This window comes from Euprymna scolopes, chromosome 43 (genome assembly GCF_053919585.1).
Source record: "Euprymna scolopes isolate OS-2025 chromosome 43, ASM5391958v1, whole genome shotgun sequence".
Lineage (NCBI taxonomy): Eukaryota > Metazoa > Mollusca > Cephalopoda > Sepiida > Sepiolidae > Euprymna > Euprymna scolopes.
Window position 1 is genome coordinate 6,347,891 of NC_136524.1, and position 23,955 is coordinate 6,371,845.

Below are 23,955 nucleotides of genomic sequence, written 5' to 3' on the forward strand. Positions count from 1 at the left end.
TTCTATATTATTGTATATGAAGTTAATTTTCTATATTACTGTATATTAAGTTAAGGTTATATATTATGGTTTATTCAGTTATTAAGTTTCTATAATATTTTTATTGAGTTATTAAGTTTCTACATTATTGCATTTAAAATTATTAAGTTTCTATATCATTGTATATTAAGTCAAGTTTCTATTATTTTTTATTAAAGTATGAAGCTTTTTTTCTTAAGTTATTTAGTTTCTATAATATTGTTTTTTAGTTATTACATTTCTATATTATAGTTTTTAAGTTATTAAGTTTTTATATTATTGTATATTCCGTTGAGTTTCTGTGTTATTGTATATTAAGTTAAGTTTCTATATTATTGTTTATTAAGTTTCTATATTACTGTTTATTAAGTTATTAGTTTTCTGTATTATTGTTTTTTTTTAGTTAAGTTTCTATAATCTTCTATATTAAGTTATTAAATTTCTATATTATTGTTTTTTAAGTTATTACGTTTCTATAGTATTGTTTATTTACTTATTTCGTTTCTATATAATTGTAAATGAAGTTAAGTTTCTTTATTATTTTTTATAAAGATAAGTTTCAATATTTTTGTATATTGAGTTATAAAGTTTCTATATTATTTTTTTAAGTTATTAAGTTTCTATATTATTGTATATTAAGTCAAATTTCTGCATTATTGTATATTAAATAAAGTTTCTACATTATTGTTTATTAAGGTATTAAGTTTCTATGTTATTGATTTTGCTATTAAGTTTCTGTGTTATTTTTTATTAAGTTATCAAGGTTCTATATTATTGTATTTTAAGTTGTTATGTTTCTATATTATTCAGTTTCTGTATTTTTGGTTATTTAGTTTGTAAAACTGTAACAGAGCGCGGACGCGCGTATGCAAACATAAAAGCGGCACCAATATCCAATTTCCCTTATTCTATATAGCTAAAGGGATTTAAAGACTTTGAAAACATTTAATTTTATTTTCTATGTTTATTATTATTAGTCGTTGTCATACATAGTGTGTTTTTTGTATAATTGAATTATGGAGCGACATCGTTTAAAAATGGCCAGTATTTGTCCAAGGTCTAACGTCACCGACGGATAAAGAAATTTAAAAAATTAACGAGCATACCGTAAACTTATTACCTAACTCAGAAACTAATATATCGATAAGAAACTATAAAACTTGGATATATTCCACCGTTTACGAAATCAGCAAGAATTGTCAAATGGGTATCAGATAAAAAATTACAGTTCAATGGAGAAATAAATTGTAACATTTCAATCATGGAAAAAATTCATGAATTGAAAGTGTTTTGTTCCTCTTTTTTATATATATATTTTTATATAGTCCTTTTCCTTACAGTTGCAGCTTCTATGTTTATTACTTTTAGCTAATTAGGTGCAACTCTTTTATAATATTTGCTAATATATTCCTCCGAGGAGATGTATAAATATCGAAAACTCATGGGCTAAGGAAATATATTTTATTATACTGTATTCTTTGTCTTGAATACAAGTAACTTTCTATATTTGAAATTTAGCTTTTTCAAATCACAAATTTTAAATCCCTAAACTAGTATATATATATATATATATATATATATATATATATATATATATATATATATATATATATATATATATATATATATACTAGTCTAGGGATTTAAAATTTGTGATTTGAAAAAGCTAAATTCGATTCTTAGTTTTTAATTTATCATTCTGACGTTTCCTTTTAGAGGGTCAGACGATAAGGCCTTAAGGAAATTTTAATAATTCCACCTGCCCGTTTTTTTTTGTTTCTTTGGTATTTAAATTAAATTATGTTTCCTCTGAAATTTCTCCTTCCATTTTGCTGTACCAAGAATTTACTTATATATATATATATATATATATATATATATATATATATATATATATATATATATATATATTTCGTACTTACATTTCACATCTGGACATGACCCAGCGATGACACCGACTTGTACTCTACCAGTATTCAGGTCAGCAGTAGAGATTACAGTTTTAATAAATCGTGTAACGTATATAGTTTCTTGTATTTCCATCAGAGCAGCATCGAATACAAAATTGATATCGATCTCTTGTCCATGGCAAACTGGTTGTAAAAAGAATTGTATATTTTCTTTAGACGATTCGAAAAAAAAAGCATGTAATTTTATTGCTGTGGTTAGAACATGCGAGAGATTTTAAAGAAACGTGGAAAATGAACAATACTTATGAAAACTCAATACTTACCGTCAGAAAGATTCACGGGGACAGAAACATGCAGTGGGTCATCGATTCATAGGAACAAGACTTGGCAAAATTTTTCAAGATTTTGACGAGATCACGTTTTTTTAGGAAGATTGAGTTAAAAGTTGGGGATGCGTTCCTGGGGAGGCGTGTTTTACACAAACTACTATAAACAAGATTGTCATTGAGCAATCACCGATAATGGTTTGTAAAATTGTTGATATATAATTTTGAATTTTAAACTTTAATTGAACCAGAGTATCGTATTGAATAAACATAATTTAAAAAATATTAATTAAATATCTAAAGTCATTTCATAAGGAAATAACTTTTTATCCAAAAGTTGTTTCTTTTCCCAAAAAGAAAATTTCAGCAAAGTTATGTCCCTTATATTTGATAATAATGAAATTTCTAAATAACAATATTACATGGGCGTGTCGCATAATGACTACGATTAATTATGCCCTGATTATAAAGTGATTATCTTTTAGATGTAATTATATAATAAAAATCGTTATATTTGTTGAGCTACACCGAAGTGTTTTAATTCAATTTATTCTTAATATTCGTGTTTTTAAACTCCCAAATATCATGGTATTTCATTTTTTTTAGTTTTATATTATTTTGCTCATGCTTTGAATCATAAAATTATATGAGTAAATTTTTTGAACTAACAAAATAAACCTTAATTGCGGTTTCTGCTATTTTGCTCCCAACAAAAATATTCAAGTTTACGCAAGATGAGAAACAATGTCTACAAATCTTGTGCGATGTAGGTTCAAGAATCAATTTTATTTTATGCCGTTAAGCGTTTCTGCGTTTCTCATTTCTTCTGTAGTAGTATGGAGTTATAATAGAAAGAGTATTTCATGATAACCAACAACGGGATAACAAGAGTACATATGTTCTAAAAATAATCTTCCAAGCTGATATTGCATTGATTCAATTGGTAGCATATGAAGGTTCAATGAAGGTTCAATGAAGGTTCAATGAAGGTTCAATGAAGGTTCAAGTTATAATTGCGAAACGAGAAAGAATAGAACATTATAACAAAATATTTGGATTTCTGATTATTTGAGGGGAATATTAAGAATTTGTAGTATATGAACCATCGTCTAACGTATAAGGTACTAGGTTAAATCAATTCTACGTGACACTCTTCTGGAAAGTCCAGGTTCAATCCTCAATGCAGACAATTTTTAGAATACAGTCGTTAATTACTCAAGATTTCTACCCAACTGACGAAACGAAAGCATATTACCCACGTGGATTAAATAAAAAGTTCCATTAAATTTCTGTGCAGATTCCCGAGTTCGACAGAAGTGTACACCTGAATAAAGCCTGGAGATTACAGCAATCAAAACATTATGAAAATAATATTCAAGATGAGAACAGTAGTCCAAATAATCAAATAATACGATATCTTTTTATGTTCAATCAAGCAATTTTTTTAAAATTCCATTTTCACCCCAAACAAGGCACAGTGCCACTTTGATGTAGGTGGTTACTATCGGGGCGATAAGTTGCAGGATGGTTATGTAGGGAATTGCGCAGCAAGGTGTCTGTTCACATTACACTTGAACTTCTGCATGTTAGTACAATTGGGGAGGCAGGGATCCGGAAGGGCGTTCCAAAGTCTAGCAGTTCTGAGGAAAAAAACTATTAGAGTCGAATAGTCTTCTTACATCTAGGGATCTCTACTGTGTAGTGGTAGGGTTCTGTTACAAGTCGGGATTTGTCGGGGTATTTACGTCCATGGAATACAAGGACTTGTAGTTCGTCGGAGCATCCACCATTAAAATACTTCTAGAACAGGCAGGGGCATGCAACATTTCGTCGATAGGAGAGTCTGAAGCCTAGATGACATTTCAGGACCTATCAGGTTGGCAACTATCTTTTGAACCCTGTCCATGAGTGAGAGACTAGTAGTGGGTGCACCAGCCCAAATGTGTTAACAATACTCCATACATGGGCAAATAGTCTCCTTGTAGAGGGACAGGATACTTTCAGGCGTAAGTAAATTTCCAGCACGAAAGAGAGAGCCTATCTTCGTTGCAGCGGCCCTAGTAATGCTTTCAATGTAGAAGTAAGATTTCCAGCTACAGATTAACTGGAAACGTCATACAATCTTAGCTTTCTAAAAGATCTATTAATGTAGTCGTTGATGGTCAGAAATCCGAAGCAGACATTATTAACGTTGATATGCCTTAGGAGTAGTCGTTGATGGTCAGAAATCCGAAGCAGACAGTATTAACGTTGATATGCCTTAGGAGGAGTCGTTGATGGTCAGAAATCCGAAGCAGACAGTATTAACGTTGATATGCCTTAGGAGGAGTCGTTGATGGTCAGAAATCCGAAGCAGACAGCATTAACGTTGATGTGCCTTAGGAGTTCATCCTAGTCTAACTCTCTTCCTCATCTTCATCAACGACATTCTTCGCTCTTCGTCCACATCTATGCAGATGATCCTACGATTAATAACAACATTTCTAAGGTCGTCAAAGATAAGGGTTTTTCTTACTCTCTTTCTGATCCTGAGCGAATTGTGCAATGGAGTAAAGAAAAATGGCTAATTACCTTTAATCCATCCAAAACCAAACTTCTATCTTTTCACCACCAACGCTTTAATACTTACTTGGCCCCAGATAAAATAAACGGCACTCGTCTTGAAGAAGAATACTTCTTCGATAAACTTCTGGAACTGACCTTTACCCCTGACAAAAGGTCTTTAAATGTAATGCTTACATCAGATCAGTTGCCAAAATCATGGGGAAAATAATATATTCGCTTTAGCTCTCCAGAAAGTTTGTAAACTCCTGACGCAAAATTACAAGAGTTAAATGCGCCCTAAGATGGAGTACTGCTAACACATTTGGGATGTACCCTTTCCTTCCTTGACAGGGTGCAAAACCGTCCATGGAATTTATTAGTTGAGGGCCATTTCCCATCTCTGCTTCTTCTTTCTCACAGAAACATTGCGTGTTTATGACATTATTGAGCTCTAATTTATGCCCCCTCCCTGAAAAATGTTCTTCTCGTCTGGTTTCAACAACCGTCAACAACTTCCTTCACATTCTATCGGTGTTTAAAACTAAATAAAAATTACATGGACAGAGTTTAATTCCCAGAATTGTCCATCTGTTGAAAATAATACCGTGTATCTTCTTCCCGACTTATATTCATGACATGGTCGCTTTCAAATTAAATGTAAATAAATCCCTATTGAGTCGTCCTCTACAATAATGTATCTCCTACTCTATTTCCACCATAACTGATCATGTAGTCCCAACATTCAACTTTTATTCTAGAGTGACGCGCAGACCTTCATAAGCGGTGATATTCCAACTAACAAAAACGTAAGATTTAAACATGTTTGAAAATGATTCTCTTCACGAAAATACAACAGTTTTACATGCATATTAATTAGAGCGAATAGAAATTGTCCACTTAAAAGGTTGTCCACTTAAAAGGTTGTCCACTTAAAAGGTTTCATTTTTATTATCCTTCTTAGGTGTGTCCCTTTTCTTCCTGAGATTTATATAGATGGGTTTTCTCTCGATGAGAAATCGACTCTAAAACTTTTTGGTCTTTCTTCTCATCAAATTCTTCTTAGAGTCCATATATTAAATCCATTGCACTTTTTGCTTCTCGTAAAATTTGTTCTCTCTATCGCTTGAAACACTTTCTCACATCCTAGGTTATTCTCTATTTCTACAAATCTACTATCAGATTATTACTGTTGCCATATTTGGAGTAGTGAATCTATGTCCGATTTGAAGGTTTCTTGATAAATTGCAGAAACGTATCTGCAATTTGATTGGACCCACACTTTTTTCTTCACTGCAACCTCTCTTTCACAGACGTGATGTTGCTAATCCCAATCTTTTCTACACATACTATTATGGCACGTGTTTCTCAGAATCGTCTGATCTATTCCCTGCTTCCTTTTTTCCAGATTGTTTGACTTGTTGGTTTAGTCATCTCCGTCAATTTAGTGTTTTAATACATCATTATAATAGAACTTGCTATTCCAGTAGCTTCTATCCAAGTAAAGTTGTGGAACTCTCACTGCTTTCCTTCTGCCTTTCTGTCGGTCAATATTTCCATAAAAAAGAAAGCGAAAGTGAGATATGGAGACAGAGTGGGAGTAAAATGAGAGACGAGTCATTTGTTATAGCAGGAAAAAGCGCCATTTTTTTCATAAACTTAGATTTAAAATGGGGATTGTAAAAATGGCGCTTTTGAAACAACACATATTGCATACTCACTTTGTTCCCTCGGTTGTTCAGTAGCCGATGTACTTATTCCGGGAAAAACATAAGGAGTAGTCTCTGAAATAAAAAAGAAAAGGGATTTTTGTTTGTTTGTTTTTTTAATTAAATGAATGTTTAAGTAAATGGATGTTGTGATACTGGTCTTAATCTTTCGCTCCTTGCTCAGGAACGGAAAAATTCTTCTCGACTGAGGTCATTTTTATTTTTCGTACCAGTCCGGAATGGCTCTTTTGGGTGAAGCTGGAGTTATCTAGCATTCAAAATTAACTTTCTGTCCAGTTTTATCCCATTGATAGGGTCAAAAAAAATTTTTTATTAACAATTTTATGAATTTCTAAAATCGATTTTTTGATGTAGAAAAATCATGTTCCTCTCTTATAAATAAAAGTATGCATTTAAGATGTAATTTTATAATTCATAAAAGTTGGGCATAAATCATTCAGGTTTTTTTTTCTTCCAATATTTTCTCCGCGAAACATAGTAGACAGCAAAAGGTTTACATCAGTTCATGATAGTCAACAACTGAATAATAAGAGTACGTGTTGCGTAGTTTATCTCCTAATCTGAGAGATTGAATTGGATCAATTAGTGGCATCTTAAGTTCAATAAAGATTCAAGTTACAGTTGCGAAACTAGAAAAAGGGCAGAACAAAACAAAAACACTATCAATAATTCCCCACTCGTTATTTGTGCCTAAACCTAAACGTAGATTCCATGAACAAAGCTTCTTTCTTACAACTGCACGCCTGTGAAATTGTCTTCCGTTTTCCTGCTTTCCGGCTGACTACAATATGGTTGTCTTCAAGTCTAACGTAAACAAGTTCTTGGTGAGCTGTTCCACATAAGTTAACAAATTTACCGAATTTCCATTACTTAAGATTCTTATATTGTCCAATTTCTACTGTACGCTCTTTAACCCTTATCCTCGAGTAGCCTCTTGGCCTTGATAATGTGGTGATGCCTGTGTAAAAAAAAGAACATTATAACATTTTGATTTATGAATATTTAAGATGAAAATTGATAATTTGTATTATAAGGGCCCGTAGCGTAACGAATATTAGTTCAACATATCTCCAAGTTCCCATTACGAATTAATAATTAAAGAACGGGATACTGTAATAGAATATTTTTGTATTAAATCAAGCAATTTGCGCATTGTTTCTCTAACGAAAAGTCGAGAAAAAAGCGGGAAGGTTATTTAAGAGAAAGCTTCCAAGGAATGGGGTTAAATGTAGAATTTAAAAAAATCGAACCTATTTCCACTGGAAACAATATATAGCTACATGATTGGTTCGATTGTAATTAACCAAGGGCGGGGGGCTTTGGAAGAAAGCACTTTCAAGATCGACTACGTAAACAACTAAAAAATCATTAGCATAATATATAAAATAAACACTAAATTAAATAATAATAATAATAACAATAATAATAATAATAATAATAATAATAATAATAATAATAATAATAATAATAATAATAATAATAATAATAATAATAACAAGAAGAAGAAGAAGAATAGTCAGTGATTACAAGAGAGGGTGGGAAATTTATTTGGAAAGAAACTACACAGCGCATTCTTTAAAAATACTGAATTTAAAGATAATAACAGCTGAAATTGGTTGATCAAGGGAAATTTTAAAATATCTACTGAGAGCACATTAATGGCAGCCCAGGAACAAGCCACTCGCACTAGGCCCATCAAACACTACATCGACAAAACTGTAGAATCACCGATGTGCAGATTGTGTAATGAAAGGGAAGAAACACTTGGGCATATTGTATCAGAATCCCTTATGCTAGTTCAACACCAATATAAAAATGGAGACACGACAAAGTCGGTCAGGTCCAAGACGGGAATATATGCAAACTCTATGCATTAGACCACAGTGGGAAGTGGTATGAACATAAATCAGACATTTATAGACTGATCAGGTTGTTGAACACTCCAAACCTGATATTATTTTACTAAATAATAACAAGAGAGCTTGCTCAATTATTGACGTAGTATCATATTTCGTCGATACCAGAGTGCGAGAAACGGAAAAAGAATAAATAAATAAATACCAAAATCGAAAATGGGAATTAGTTAGACTCTGGAAATGTAAAGAAGTCAAGGTGATTCCCATTGTGATTGGAAAGCTTGGGACTATAACAAAAAGCCACTACAAATGGCGTCATCAGATTGGCAAGACAAATTCTTTCGTAATTTTACAAAAGGTTTGCCCATTGGGAACAGCGAAAGTGTTAAGGTATAGTTTGAATGTTTTAAAAATAAATAAATAATAATAATAATAATAATAATAATAATAATAATAATAATAATAATAATAATAATAATAATAATAATAATATCAAAAAGTTTAGCTATGAAACAATAATAATATAATATCAATACTTCGAACTGTACGACAGTCCGGGTGATCTCCATTAAAATTGAACCGTTTGGGATCATAACAAAAAAGCCTCCATAAATGGCTTAATCAGATTGACAGACAATTTCTAAAGTCAAAGGAATTGATCTGATGTTCAAGAAAGAAAATCCAACTAAAAATATCCAATGGTCGGGAGTAGTAGTAGTAGTAGTAGTAGTAGTAGTAGTAGTAGTAGTACTACTACTACTACAACAACAACAACAACAATAATAATAATAATAATAATAATAATAATAATAATAATAATAATAGTAATAATTCTGATTTCGTTTATGAACGTCTCTCTGGAAAGGGATGGGGTTCATTTCCCTTTTTCCCGGCTTCAAAGCAGGAGCTTCAAAGATCAAGGGTTTTCCTAAGGATGTTGATGGTACCTATAATTTCAGAGGTTTGAAGGCCGCCTAAAACATTGGGGATTTGTAGTTTTTTCAATTGTCCTTCCAGACGGTTTGATACTACTCCTAGCGTGCCAACTACGACCGGGATTATTTGTGTTTTAACCCCGTGTATACGCCTTATCTCCAAGGCCAATGGCGCATAATTGCTCCACTTCTCATTCTCATTCTCTTTCACATTCCTGTCCCAGAGTACTGAGAAGTCTACAATCTGCCAGTTTTTTGAGACCTTGTCAATGACGACCAAATCCGGACGATTATGTTCCAATTGCTTGGTCGTTATGACACTTTTGTTCCACCATACCTCTACCTTGCCATCCTCACTTGTTCTCACTTCATCAGGCACCTCCTCAAACCATTTTCCAGCACACTTCACTCCAACACTCTTACACACCTCCCAATATATCCGGAGTCCCATGCGATCGTGTCTTTTGCGGTACTCTCTCTGAGCCAGTCCACTACACCCTGCTGCAAGGTGCGCACTTGACTCTGAAGTCTTACCACAAATCCGGCATTCTGCAGCAGCTTCCTCTCCTAGAACCACTTTTTTGAACAATCGTGTTCATAATGCCTGCTTTTTTTCTGCACAAACAAAAGCTTCAGTACTCTTAGCCAGATACCCAGCTCTAAGCCATTGCCATGATCTTTCATCAGCCACTTCTGCTATATTCTGGAAGAACCTTCCATGCATTTTCTTCCTAACCAGTTCCTCTGACCTTTCTCTATCCATGCGTTTCACATAATCAGCCTTAGTCTCACATACCTCCACTTCATTGGCCACAACCTTAAGCATCCACTCCTCACTTATAACCACTTGCTCCTTCAAATTCCCGCACTATATCTCAAAACACTTACTGTCCATGCATTCACTGCTTTAATTAGGTTTCCTCCATACAGTTTCGACTTTGCCATTAGTTTCACTCTTCTAAGATACTCCTTCCTGACTTTTTCCTTTATTTCTCTGTTCATGATGGCTACACCCTCCAGCACTCCCAAATACTTATATCCTGTATATTCTATTTCTTTCGTGATTTCTCCATTTGGCAGCACTATTCCATTCGAATGAACGTTTACTCCTCTTTTCATCCCTAGCACCGCACATTTATTAATCCCAAACTCCATCCCAATGTCTTCTGAGTATGTCCCCAGAAGTTCTACCAGTCTCTCCATTTCCTTTTCATTTCTACCGAATATTTTCAAATCATCCATAAACAGTAGATGATTGAGGCGTCTGTCACCAGATCCAAAGTTATGCCCCAGTTTTTCTCTCTTTAAGAAGATGCTCAGTGGCATCATTATCATTACAAAAAGAAGTGGCGATAATGAATCTCCTTGAAATATCCCACGTTTAATGCCACCCTGCTCCATCTCCTTTCTGTTTTCTGTTAGCACCGTTTTCCATTGAGCCATACTTGTCTCCAAAAGCCCTACCACATTCTCAGCAACCTTCATCATCAATAGTGTTTTACGTATCTATGAATGAGGAACCATGTCATAAGCCTTTCTGTAATCGATCCATGCTACGCTCAGATTCCTCTTCTTCTTCTTTGCATCCTGCATTATTACTTTATTAATTAGTAGTTGCTCTTTAGCACCTCTCGAGCCTTTCCGGCACCCTTTTTGTTCGTCAGGAAAAACACCATTACTCTCTAGATGTTCATAAATTTTCTCCGCAAATATTCCAGTCAACAGTTTCCACATCAATGGCAGACATGTAATTGGTCTATAATTATTGGCATCCGTTCCTTTTGCAGGATCTTTCCTAATCAGTGTTGTACTTCCCTTCACAAACCAATCAGGGATACCTCCCGACTTTACAACCCTTTGCAGAGCAACAGCTATAGGTGGATAAAGGCATGGAAACTGTTTAAACCAGAAGACCATCACTCCATCCTTAACGTCATCGATGGTTATCTCAACGTTCTTCACCTGCTGCATTTCTGATAGCCTTTCTCTGACCTCTCCCAACCAGCTAGTCTTCTCATTATATCGCCCTTCAACAGACCAAATCCCACTCCAGAACTTCCTTGCATTTTTTGCATTTGGAATATTGTTATTTCCCGCCTGTTTACTACTATTTAATTCTTTATGCAGCTGAGACTGATTGTTCCGGAAAAGGTTGTTCTGCCGAAATGCAACACTTTTTCCAACAAAGTTCCTAATTTTCATACCACCCGTGTGGACCTTCTATTTCAACATTGTTAAACGTTCATCGTTCCTTTTTTCCAGCAATATATACCTCTTTTCAAGCTTGTCTATGGCTTTCTGTCCTAGTTTAACTCCTTTTCTTATTTCTTCGATTCTACCAATGTCTTTCTGCCGCCGTTTAATACTTTCTTCAAGCCGCCTCTGCCAGTGTGACCTTCTATCCTTCATTTCTCCCTTTTTCTTCTGTAATAAGCCAAGCCGATTCACAATAACGTATGACGCTGCATACAGAAGCCTGTTAAGTTCCGTAATCGATATGTTCTTTCTTATGATGTTGTGAATTACTCCTTGAATTAATTTTACCTCGTTTTTCACCTTCCGCCTATCACTACTCTTCATACTTGGAATCTTTATGATATCGTCTCTAAGAAGAACCTCTCTTAACTTCTGAAGTACTTCTTTTTTTTACAGAAGTCAGTTCGAACTCCATCACCACTTCTCCATACATCTGCTCCTTTCATTGGCTCCATTGTCTCAGAGTCAATGATCTCATCTGCCTTAGATCCTTCAAACTCTTCCCCTAACCATAGGATTCCATTCCTCCTCAGTTGTTCGCCTCCCATCATCGCTTACATTTCCCTTTTGTACTTCCATTCTCTCAGTTCTTTCATCAGAACTAGTTTCATCAATTTTACTTTCGTTATTCATTTCATTCCTAACCATCCATTCAATCTCTCCTCTTGCAATCACTGAAAGTACGTTGTTATTTTTAATTTGTTTGAACTGGGATACCAAACTCGCGACACTTCTAGCTCCTCCTCCTCCTCCTCCTCCTCCTCTCCATTCCTATTCTTCCTTCACTTTTCGGATATATCCACCAGATTTGGTACTTCCACTTCTTACAAAACATTCCCACACTACTCTTCTTTCCTCATCCGTCCACGTGTTTTTTTTATATTTCCTGTTCCAACTCCCTTCGTGTCTTGGTACCCTCTCTAGCAATCCCCCCTATATCCAACCACATCCTCAGAATTTCGAACAGTTGTATGATGACGACAGGACCTACCCTGTTGACCAGTGGGACACCTACCTGACGTGAGAACATCACAAGATGTTCTAGCCTCATTCACGTCGTTATTTCCAATATTTTGATTTGACATTCTCCCATAAATGGGGTTAGTGAATTTAAGGTTACACCACCACCGAGTTTTATCGAGGCATTATCTCTGGGGGGGGGGTCCCCACCAAGGTCAAAGATCCCCTCCCGACCTTTTTCCTCCATCACCATCACTATTCCCATTATCACCACCAACAACAATAGAAATAAAATGTACAATGATAATGGCAACACTAATATCGGTAGCAATAATATTAACAGCAAAAACAACAATAGCAATGACAGCAAAAAACAACACCTACCATTACGGTTAAAGTAATAATAAAAACATACCACAATTACTACCACAACCACCACCAGCACCACTACTATACTAGTTATAATATTAGTGATAATAGTAATGACCAATAAAGTAAATTTCGTTTTTTTAAATAATAATAATTATTATAATAATAATGATAATGATAATAATAATAATGATAATAATAATAATAATAATAATGATAATAATGATAATAATAATAATAATGATAATAATAATAATAATAATAATAATAATAATGATAATAATAATAATAATAATAATAATTATAATAATAATAATAATAATAATAATAATAATAATAATAATAATAATAATAATAATAATAATAATAATAATAATTTCAGTTAGAAAAGCTTACTTTGTTCGTTTTTTTTTAACTCCTCTGCCGATGTTGCTTTTGGTCAGAAAAATGTACACAAAACAGAAACATAAAACATCCAAACATGTGAAAGACAATTCCTCGTTTAACCGTGAATTCAAGTTTTAAATTCTAATTTCAGTTAGAAATGCTTTTTCCCCCTCTGCTATTTTTTTTAAACTCCACCGCTGATGTTGCTGACGACCGGCAAAATGTACACAAAAACAGAAACATAAAACATCCGAACAAATGTAAGGCAATACCTTGTTTAACCATGAATTTCACGTTCAAATTAAAAATTTCGGTTAGAAACTCCTACTTGTTTCGTTTGCTATTTTTAAACTCCGCCGGTGATATCGCTTTTGGCCGGAAAAAATGTATACAAAGACAGAAACATAAAACATCCGAACAAAGGTTGAAAAGAAAAAGAACGAGACCGAAAAATGTAATACGCTGTTGCAGTAACATGCACAAAGAAGCTTAATCCCTTTTTTTTTCATAAATTTAGATTAAATATGTTGATTGTAAAACTGCCGCATTTAATAATATAAACTTAGATTAAATATGTTGATTGTAAAACTGCCGCATTTAATAATATATACTTAGATTAAATATGTTGATTGTAAAACTGCCGCATTTAATAATATATACTTAGATTAAATATGTTGATTGTAAAACTGCCGCATTTAATAATATATACTTAGATTAAATATGTTGATTGTAAAACTGCCGCATTTAATAATATATACTCACGTTCATCTCCCGGTTCTTCGAACGGCGATGTGCTTTGTTCGGGAAAAATGCTGGTTGAGACTGGGGTAATCTCTAAAAAAAGAAAAAAAGTTTTTTTTCTTTTTAAGTTAAATAAAACTGTTTTTAGAATTTGGGCAATTTCTACAGTTTTTACAGCTTCTCATTCAAAGTGTGCTTAATTTCCCAAACTGACACATCCAATTAATTGAATTAGTTTGATATTAAGTTCAAGCAAGATGAAACCAAAGTAACGTATGTATATATTACTGTATAAAACTATAAATGTGTATAATTCTATATAAAACTATAAATGTGTATAATTCTATATAAACTATAAATGTGCATAATTCTTCATCTATACTCCTATAAATTTGTTTTTTAAACGTGTGCATTGATATTCATATTAAATTCCCTTTCTCTATTTATTTAAAAAGAAAATAGAATTTTGTTATGTATGGAGCATGGAATTGCATTCACTAGCAGAAGATCTAGCTAATTTACAAATTCTTTTAAACATTCATTTTAATTAATTCCCTATTAGTTTCTTCGGTTTTCTTATAGGATGATCATCTTTAGTTAACTCTGTCGTGTAATTATATTCATACAGATATTCTACATGATTTATGCTTGTATAATATTTGCGTAAAAAGTTTATAATAAAAACAAAATTGTTTACATATTTATGTATACGTATATATTTTTGTTGAATAAATTTTGCCTACCAAACTCCTCCTAGAGTTTTTGGTCTACAGACATGAAACTTCATATAAAAGGTATTTGAATCCATGCAAAACTTTATATTTGGGTTTTAGCCCGGAAAAATCGGTGCAAAAGTGTGAAAATTTAAAAAAATGAAATTTGCCGGGTGAAGGTCGAACGCCGGCATTACGAATGCATCAGATAGTAACTATTGGTTCATGTTTTGATTTTTAGCCTTGCAGTAAACATGTCCTCATGGCCCAGTCATTGGCGGTAGAGGCAGAAATAAATTGCAAGCTGAACGTTTTGGTTTCAATTCTCGGTGGTGACGCACGAGTTTTTATTTTAGTTAACTTTTTAAATCATTACTATATATTGCGTACAATATCTAAACTCCCATAAATTCGTTTTTCTTTTGTGTGTATTTATATTGATATTAAAACCCCGTTTTTCTATTAGTATTTATTTGCTTTCCCACCAAAGAAGAATGTAACACGAGGTCGTTTTTAAAGTGGGGTTAAACCAGCTCCCCGAAAAAAAGGGACAAGGGGCACTCTGGTTGGGTCCAAAAATAGTAATTGCCCCAGTATAGAGGGTTCCCCTCCATTGACTGGGACAAATTATTATAAGTGCAGCAGACCAGATACTACACTTTGATCCAGGGTCTGAAGGCTAAGAACAAAAGGAAAAAGGCAAGCCTCTTTTCTATTTGTTTAAAAAGAAAATACAATTTTCTTATATATGGGCTGTGGAATTGCGTTCACTAGCAAAAGATCTAGCTAACTTGCATATTGTTTTAAACATTCATTTTAATTAATTCCCTATTAGTTTTTTTTTTTTCAGTTTGGTTATGGGATGATCATCTTTAGTTAACTAATAATGGCAAGCAATCTACGAAAGATGAAGGCAAACAACAGTAAACGTAGTCACTAGGTTTGTCTTCTCTGCGCCAGCCTCTCGAACCAAAGGTTCTCAAGTCCTTCGCCACCCTTACTCAAGGCACGCCTCCATGCTAGTATATCTTCAGCTAGCTCCTCCCACACATTCACATCGATGTCAAGAGCGATCAGATCCCATTTTACCACGTGTTTAAAGCACAGCACCGGCGACCGCGACTTCTTGTTTCAGTTGCCAGTTCGCTGTAGAGGATATCCTTAAGGAGACGGCCATCGGGCATTCTGCGCAGGTGTCCAAGCCAACTCGATCGTCGGATCTTGAGTGTCTGGAACAAGGAGTGGCTGCCGGCACGCTGGTGATTCTATCCCACCAATTGATGCCCAGGATATGTCGCAAGCATCGGAGATGGTAGACGTTCAGTCTTTTCTCGTGACGAGCATACATCGTCCAAGTCTCTGTTCAATGGATACTCCTTTGCTGATGGATGCAAGATACGCAAAGTTCTCGGCAGTCTCTAGTTTGTGGCCATTGCATCACAACTATCTTCTTCACACTGATTACCAGTGCGAACTCCGCACAAGCAGCGCTCAACTTTTCAAGCAGCCGCTTGAGTCCACTTGCGGAGTGCGAGACCAATGCAGCATCGTCTGCAAACAGCAGCTCAAGTATTAGGACTTTTCGAATTTTGATTTTGGCGCGTAGGCGAGCCAAGTCAAAAAGTTCTCCATCAGAGCGAGTATGAAGGAACACACTGTCTTCGTCCTCGTGATTTCCAAAAGCGTGGTACAGAAGAACTGAGAAGATGCCAAACAGTGTGGGAGCCAACACACAACCTTGCTTGACTCCACTGCACACGGGGAAGTTGTCAGACATGTCACCCTTGAAGAAGACTGCGGCTGTCATGTTGTCATGGAGCGATCTTATCAAACTAAGAAGAGTTGGTGGACAGCCCAACTTTTGTAGGATGGCAAACAGACCATCTCTACTGACCATGTCAAAAGCTTTCGTGAGGTCCACAAATGCGACATGGAGAGGTCTACGATGTTCTCTGCATTTTCCTGGATTTGACGCACTGAAAGTATTATGTACGTGGTTGAGCGCCCGCTGCGGAAGCCGCATTGCGATTCTGGATAAACGTGGTTTGCAATCTGCCTTAGAAGGAGCACTCTGGCAAAGACTTTGTCGGTGTAACTGAGTGAAGATATACCACAGTAGTTATTGCAATCTCCTTTGTCTCCTTTCTTGAATAAAGTGGCAATTTTAGCATCTTTCATGGCTGTTGGAAATTTCCCGTTGCGCCAACTGGTGGAGAGGAGGTCGTACAAGTGCGGGAGCAGGAACTTATCGCACTTGAGCAGGTCTGCTGGAATTTCGTCGGCACCTGGGGCCTTCCCTACATTAGTGTGTTGGAGAGTTCTGATCTAGTTGGGATGTTGTCCAGTTCGACTAGGGTGTCGAAGTTCGGAGTGGAATTTAAAGCTGTGACTGTGATGTTGCGCGGTACGCCATATAGTACAGAGTAGTGCTCCACCCAGCGTCCAAGCTGCTTCCTAGGATCAGTGATGAGCTCCCCTGTAGTAGATTTTAAAGGGCAAACCTTCTTTGCGCTCGGTTCAGTTGCCTTGTGGAGTCCACGGTACATCACACGTAGTTTACCGCAGTCAGCAGCAGTCTGGATTTCGTCGCAACTATTACGTGTAATTATATTCATGCAGATATTCTACATGATTTATACTTGCATAATATTTGCGTATAAAAAGTTTACAGTAAACACAAAATTGTTTCCATATATATTTATGTATACGGATATATTTTTGTTTAATCTATCTATCTATCTATCTATCTATCTATATATATATATATATATATATATATATATATATATATATATATATAAACGTATATATATAAAATATTTTTAACCTTTATATATCTAATTTTAAATAAATAAGAATGTAAATATACTAAATACTAATCATAGTGGGGGGGTTGTATAAGTAGTTAAATGGATTAATCCGTAATCTTATAAATACAAGACTGATAAATTAAAAAAATATATCCATTTTAAATGTGGAAATTGATGAATCACACAGGTAAGAAATTCATTTTTATAGTATGAAAAGGTTAGTAACTGCAATTAAGAATAGGAAATTGGATCAAATGTTTGTAACATGTCTTCTTCCTAAGATTAAGGGTGGTGGTGTTTGATAAACACTGCTGGGAGCCATGATGTAATATACTGTTTTGTTTTTAAATCCCCGAAACAGTGTTTCATGGTAAACAACTGATGATCCCTTGAAAAATAAATTATTGGTACTATAGTAAATTTGAGAGCGAGTTGATGCAGTGATTGCAGGTGATTAAATAACTTACTGACTAGGTGGTTTTCTAACGAATGATAAAATTATTTTTTGTATAGTTTTAAAGGTTAAAAACTTCATAGACTATATATATATATATATATATATAGTCATCCACATACAGTACTGTTTCGCTGTTTCACAGCTCATCAGTGCGGCTAGACAGGCAACTACCTCAAGCCAGGATCGAACTCCGACCGTTTGTACGGCAGTCAAGGCTCCTAACCATTACGCTATTGGCGGCTGCTTGAACGAGTAGTGAGTTTAACGATGTTTTAATATCGTTCGAAATACCTCCGCTCGATTTGTTTACACAAAGAGCGTCGCTTATATGCTAATGGTAATTCGTGTTTCACTTCTCAATATGCTCAACTCAAGGTGAGGAGCACTATAGTCATCCACATACAGTACTGTTTCGCTGTTTCACAGCTCATCAGTGCGGCTAGACAGGCAACTACCTCAAGCCAGGATTGAAACCCGACCGTTTATATATATTCCAGTAAGAATATTAACTGCGTTCATATTTTTTTAAATTACATTAACGACTATATGATGTCACTAAAATTTCCATCTCTTTAACAGCGCCCCCCTCCTTTTTGAATTTCCAACGTCTTTTTCCGTTTTTTCTGAAATAGAACTGCGTCACACTTTGCACGTGAAACATTTTCAAATATTTTGTACTGGTATTTTTTGTTTCTTAATTTCATTCATCCAGAGGAAGTCTCGAAATAAAGACGAAACGTTAATGAACACATAATACGGTTTGTTCCTTTTTTATTTCTCTATTTTGTCGGAATACTATTTCCATTATTTTCATCATATATATATATATAAGTGAAAATGTCTGTTTGTCTTCTTTCTGTGTGTCTGTCTGTGTACATTTCCCTACACAATAACTCTGTGAATTTTCAGTCTACAGACTCGAAATTTAGTATACAGGGTATGGAGCTTTGGAAAAATCTTCGTAATCCGTTGTCGGCCAGAGATTTAGCTGTCAAGGGGTCAAAGTTCAACAATTTGACCTTTCAGAACTCTACTAAACTCCTCAGCCAATTTTGGGTCTAAACACTGTAAATTTTAGATATAGATTCCTTGGATATGGATCTAACTTAATAACATGATTTGAGCCCAAAACAATAAATGTTAAGGGGTCATAATAGGGGTCAATTACTCAGACACTTTCTGGTTTAAACATTAGAAATTTTGCATAAAGGGTATTCAGAGATAGGGCAAGCTTTTTAATCGGTTTGGGTCGAAAAGTTACCAATATATAAATGTGTATATTTATGTTTGCATGTGTGTCTAAAACTGTCGACAGAGGGTACGGATTTTTACAAAACCAGTATCGTTTTGAAGTTCGTCCTTTCAGACGACAAATATCGAAAAATTGGCTAGATACATTGATATCTTCACCTTCAACTGTGCACTTTTCTACAGTGGGGGGGGAGTCACTTTTTTATTTTTTAAAGTCATCCTCTCCTTTCTATTGTCTAGCCTTAATTAAAACTTACGTCACTTGCGTTTTTTTTTTTTTTTTTGCTCTACACACACATCCAAAAACCTGGGCAACGCCGGGCTGAAATGCTAGTAATCTATCTATATATCTATAAAAGTGAACGTGTCTGTGTGTGTGTCTGTGTGTGTGTCTGTGTCGATGTACATTTTCCTACGAAATAACTCTGTCAATTTTCAGTCTACACACTCGAAATTTGATATATAAGGTATGGTGATTTGGGAAAATCTTTGTGATCTGTTTTCAGACAGAAATTTGGCTGGTAATGGGTCAAAGGTCAACAATTTGACCTTTGAGAACTCTACCGAACTCCTTAGTCAATTTAGGGTCTAAACACTTGAAATTTCAGATATAGATTCCTTTGACATGGATCTAACTTGATAACTTTATTTGAGCCAAAAACAGTAAATGTTAAAGGTCATAATAGGGGTCAAAGATTTTTAAAAATTGACCTCTGCGGTCTTTATTAAATTACTCAGATAATTTCTGGTCTAAACATTTGAAATTTTACATAAAGGGTATTCAGAGATAGGACAAGCTTTTTCATCGGTTTGGGTCGAAAATTTACGCTTCCGAGAGGTCAAAGGCAAACTACTCACCGAATTTAAGTTCTAATCATTTAAAATTTACCCATAACGGGTATTCAGATAGGCGGCAAGCATTTTAATCAGTTTGGGGGGTGAAAATTCGACTGTCAAAATGTCAAAGTTGAAAGAGTTGACCTTTGCCGATTCTACGAAAAGACTTGAAATTTTAGATGTAGGAAACTTGGACATGGGTAAAACTTTATATTTTGATTTGACCACAAAATAATTAATGTTAAGGGGTCAAAATTGGCGTCCAATTTAAAAAAAAAAATACCTACGCGGTCTCTCCGAAATTACTCAGATAATTTTCGGTCTAAATAGTTGAAATCTTACATAAAATGTATTCACACGTAGGGTAATTTATGAACAGTACATAGGGCCCGAGCAAAGCCGGGATGGATTGCTAGTAATACTAGTTTTATCGGTGAATTACCGTCAGTGATAGTTCCCCATATAAAAAATGCAACATCGTTACAAAGAAAACAACCTTATTTTATTAAATAAAACTTAAAAGGTTATAATTAAAAAGAGACATAAAAACACGCATAGGTACGATGAATATACTATAGCAAACTGTCGAAACAATCAGTCCAATAGCTTTTTACATTATCTATTAGAAGTGAACAAACAATATATATATATATATATATATATATATATATATATATAATAAAATACGCATCAAGTGCGCTTGAAAGGCAAATCACAACGTAATATTAGGAAAATAAACAAATATTTTACTTGTTTGAAATTTATCGCAAATGTATTTCAGAGGTATACTCCATCTTCAGTATGTTGTTTTGTTTCTTTTTTTCCTTTTCTTCTTTCTTGCCATGTTGTAAAGTTGGAGAAAGAAGTCTGTTTTGTAAAGAGCCGCGCGTTATAGTCATCCACATACAATACTGCTTTGCTGTAGCACAGCATATCAGTGCGGCTAGACAGGAAACTACCCCAAGCCAGGATCGAAACCCGACCGCCCATATGACAGTACAGGCTTCTAACCATTACGCTAAATGGCTGCTGATGTGCAGGTAGTGAATTAACGATTTTTTGACATCGTCCGAATACTTAAGCTCTATTTGTTTAAACAAAGAGCAACGCTTAATACGCTAATGTAATTCGTATATCACTTCCCAATATGATCAACCTACGATGGGGAGAATTATAGTCATCCACATACAGTACTCTTTCGCTATATCACAGTTCATCAGTTCGGCTAGACAGGCAACTACCTCAAGTCTATATATAAAATGGATCAAGTATAGGATTAATCTCTGGATTAATCTCTGGATCCCCTTCCAATTACCGAACAACAATCTAATTATTATGTGAAACAATAATTTGTTACCTGTTAGATTTAACAAGATGATAACTTACCTTTACATATCTTATTCCTCAGAGAATGGGCCAGTTCAACCATTTGCGATGGTTCGCTTAGTCGCAGAACGTGTGACGTCTTTCCAGACGCGATGGACTCGAGGACAGACTGATCATCTAAGCTGCCAATGTCGATAACAAATATTTCAATTCCACTTGTTTTGGCCACATTCGCTTGTCGTATTGTTACGGCAGGTCTACTTAATTTGCCTTTGAGGAAGATAACAGCAATTGCACGAGCATTCTCACGGGCATGCTTCTTCCGCTCATGCGCATTCTTTAAGAGATGTGTAATCAATAAAGAAGACATTTCTTTTCGATATCGAACAAAATGATTTGAGATATCTTGAAAAGTCCTGTAGCGATTCAAAGGGAAACCTGTAAATGTCAGAAAAAGTTTGTCTTAATCGTGAAAGATATGGCACGTGAATTTATGACACTAAAAAAAGTATTTCTTAATTGTGAAAGATATGACACGTAAATTTATGAAAGTAAAATTTTTTGTCTTAATTGTGAAAGATATGGCACGTGAATTTATGAGACTAAAAAAATGTTGTCTTAATTGTGGGAGATATGGCACATAAATTTATGAGACTAAAAAAAGTTTGTCTTAATTGTGAAAAATATGACACGTAAATTTATGAGACTAAAAAAGTGTGTCTTAATTGTGAAAGATATGGACCTTAAATTGATGAGACTAAAAAAATTTGTCTTAATTATGAAAGACATAGCACGACAATTTATGAGACTAAAAAGGTTACTCTTAATTGTGGAAGATATGACACGTAACTTTATGAGACTAAAAGAAGGTTGTGTTAATGGTGAAAGATATGACATGTATATTTATGAGAATAAAAAAAAACTTGTCTTAATTGTGAAAGATATGGCACATAAATTTATGAGATTAAAAAAAAGTTTGTCTTAATTGTGAAAGATATGGCACATAAATTTATGAGATTAAAAAAAGTTTGTCTTAATTGTGAAAGATATGGCACGTAAATTTATGAGATTAAAAAACGTTTGTCTTATTTGTGAAAGATATGACATGTATATTTATGAGAATAAAAAAGTTTGTCTTTATTGTGAAAGATATGACATGTAAATCTATGAGACTACAAAAAGTTTGCCTTAATTGTGAAAGATATGAACGTAATTTTTTTTTTTTTGGGGGGGGGGGTTGTGGAATAGGTCGACAGACTTGTTTAGAGCATGGCAGAGAGGGAAAGTAAGAGAGAGAAACGAAGAATTTTTTTAGCCATAACAGTTACCCATTAATATGGCACCGAGAAGCCCCACCAGAAGCTATTGCATGGTCCAGAATCCACTCACCAAACGGAAATACAGCAGCCCCAGTACTTTGCACCTGCTGATAGGACAACCTCCTTAGTGGTTAACTCAATGTTCGGGTCCCTGACTATCAGGCTGATAACGCCAGCCCAGTTAAAACGTTTACCTCCAGAAATAAATTATGAGAGAAGGTGGGTGTATTATGATTGCTGTTGGGGAACAGAAGTTTATTTGACCTTCTTTTAACTATGGTAACTATGACAGGTCCCTTTCCTTATATCATTTTGTTTCTCAACCTAAATTATTATAAATACCGGTTAATTAATTGTGCTGCTAGGGAGCCAAATAAATATTAATAACGGTGTTCTTCTTGAATACCCGAAACGTGTGTATGATGACCATCTGATGGTTCCCTAAAAATATCAGAGATATCAGTTTATTTCTTTCAATAAATATTAACCTCTTTATTTTTTCTCCAGATAATTGTGTATATTTGTAATACTGTGTTCTTTTCTTTTTATGGATAAATTTATTTATTGCAATGGTTTTCAAGAGTGATAATATCGCGAGCAGTCCCTCTCTATTTCTGAGAGAAGTTATATTGCATCTGAGTCAGGAACGCCGTCATATATGGAAGTGGGTGTCTACCGTTTTAATGCCTAACCAGTCGGTGCTGGATTCTTGCCTAACCTTCGAAGAAGGTGGATAATAAAAGAATAGAAATAAATATAAGTTGGTACTCACTTTTTGCGTCCGGGCATGACATGGTGATGACATTAATATTTACTTTAATAGTATACAAGTCAGTAGTGGAAAATACATTTTTAATGAATCGTGCAATATTCTCAGTGCCCATTCTTCCCGCAATAGCAGCATCAAATGCAAAATAGATATCGATATCTTCTCCACCACATGCTGGTTGTAAACAAAAGACATGTACATTTACTTTCAGTAATTAAAGAAAAGAACATATAATTTTATTATTGTGGCTATAACTTGCTAGAGAGTTAAACAAGAATATGGAATATAAAAAGATTATTTAAATGCTAATAATAATTGGAGGACTAGATTCAGTTCCGAAAGTCTAAAACATGATTAAGAGAATTTGTAATCAAAGAGAGGATTGAAATCATATAATGCACGCTACAACAGGAGACAGCTGGAATAATATAGAAAAATAATATA

The 23,955-nt window shown here is 34.5% G+C and overlaps 1 protein-coding gene across 1 annotated transcript in view; it reads right to left on the bottom strand.

The window, feature by feature from the left end:
• LOC145268402 (collagen alpha-6(VI) chain-like) overlaps positions 1-23,677 on the bottom strand; it is a 110,579-nt gene extending 86,902 nt beyond the window's left edge. Inside the window, exons 1-5 of the mRNA XM_080123963.1 lie at positions 23,515-23,677; positions 21,484-21,861; positions 14,051-14,122; positions 6,517-6,579; positions 1,941-2,111 (exon numbers count right to left, since the gene is read on the bottom strand). Coding sequence (XP_079980089.1) covers positions 1,941-2,111; positions 6,517-6,579; positions 14,051-14,122; positions 21,484-21,861; positions 23,515-23,626 — 796 coding nt within the window. The 5' untranslated portion in view covers positions 23,627-23,677. The remainder of the gene's footprint in view (positions 1-1,940; positions 2,112-6,516; positions 6,580-14,050; positions 14,123-21,483; positions 21,862-23,514) is intronic.
• Between the last annotated feature and the right edge of the window lie 278 nt (positions 23,678-23,955).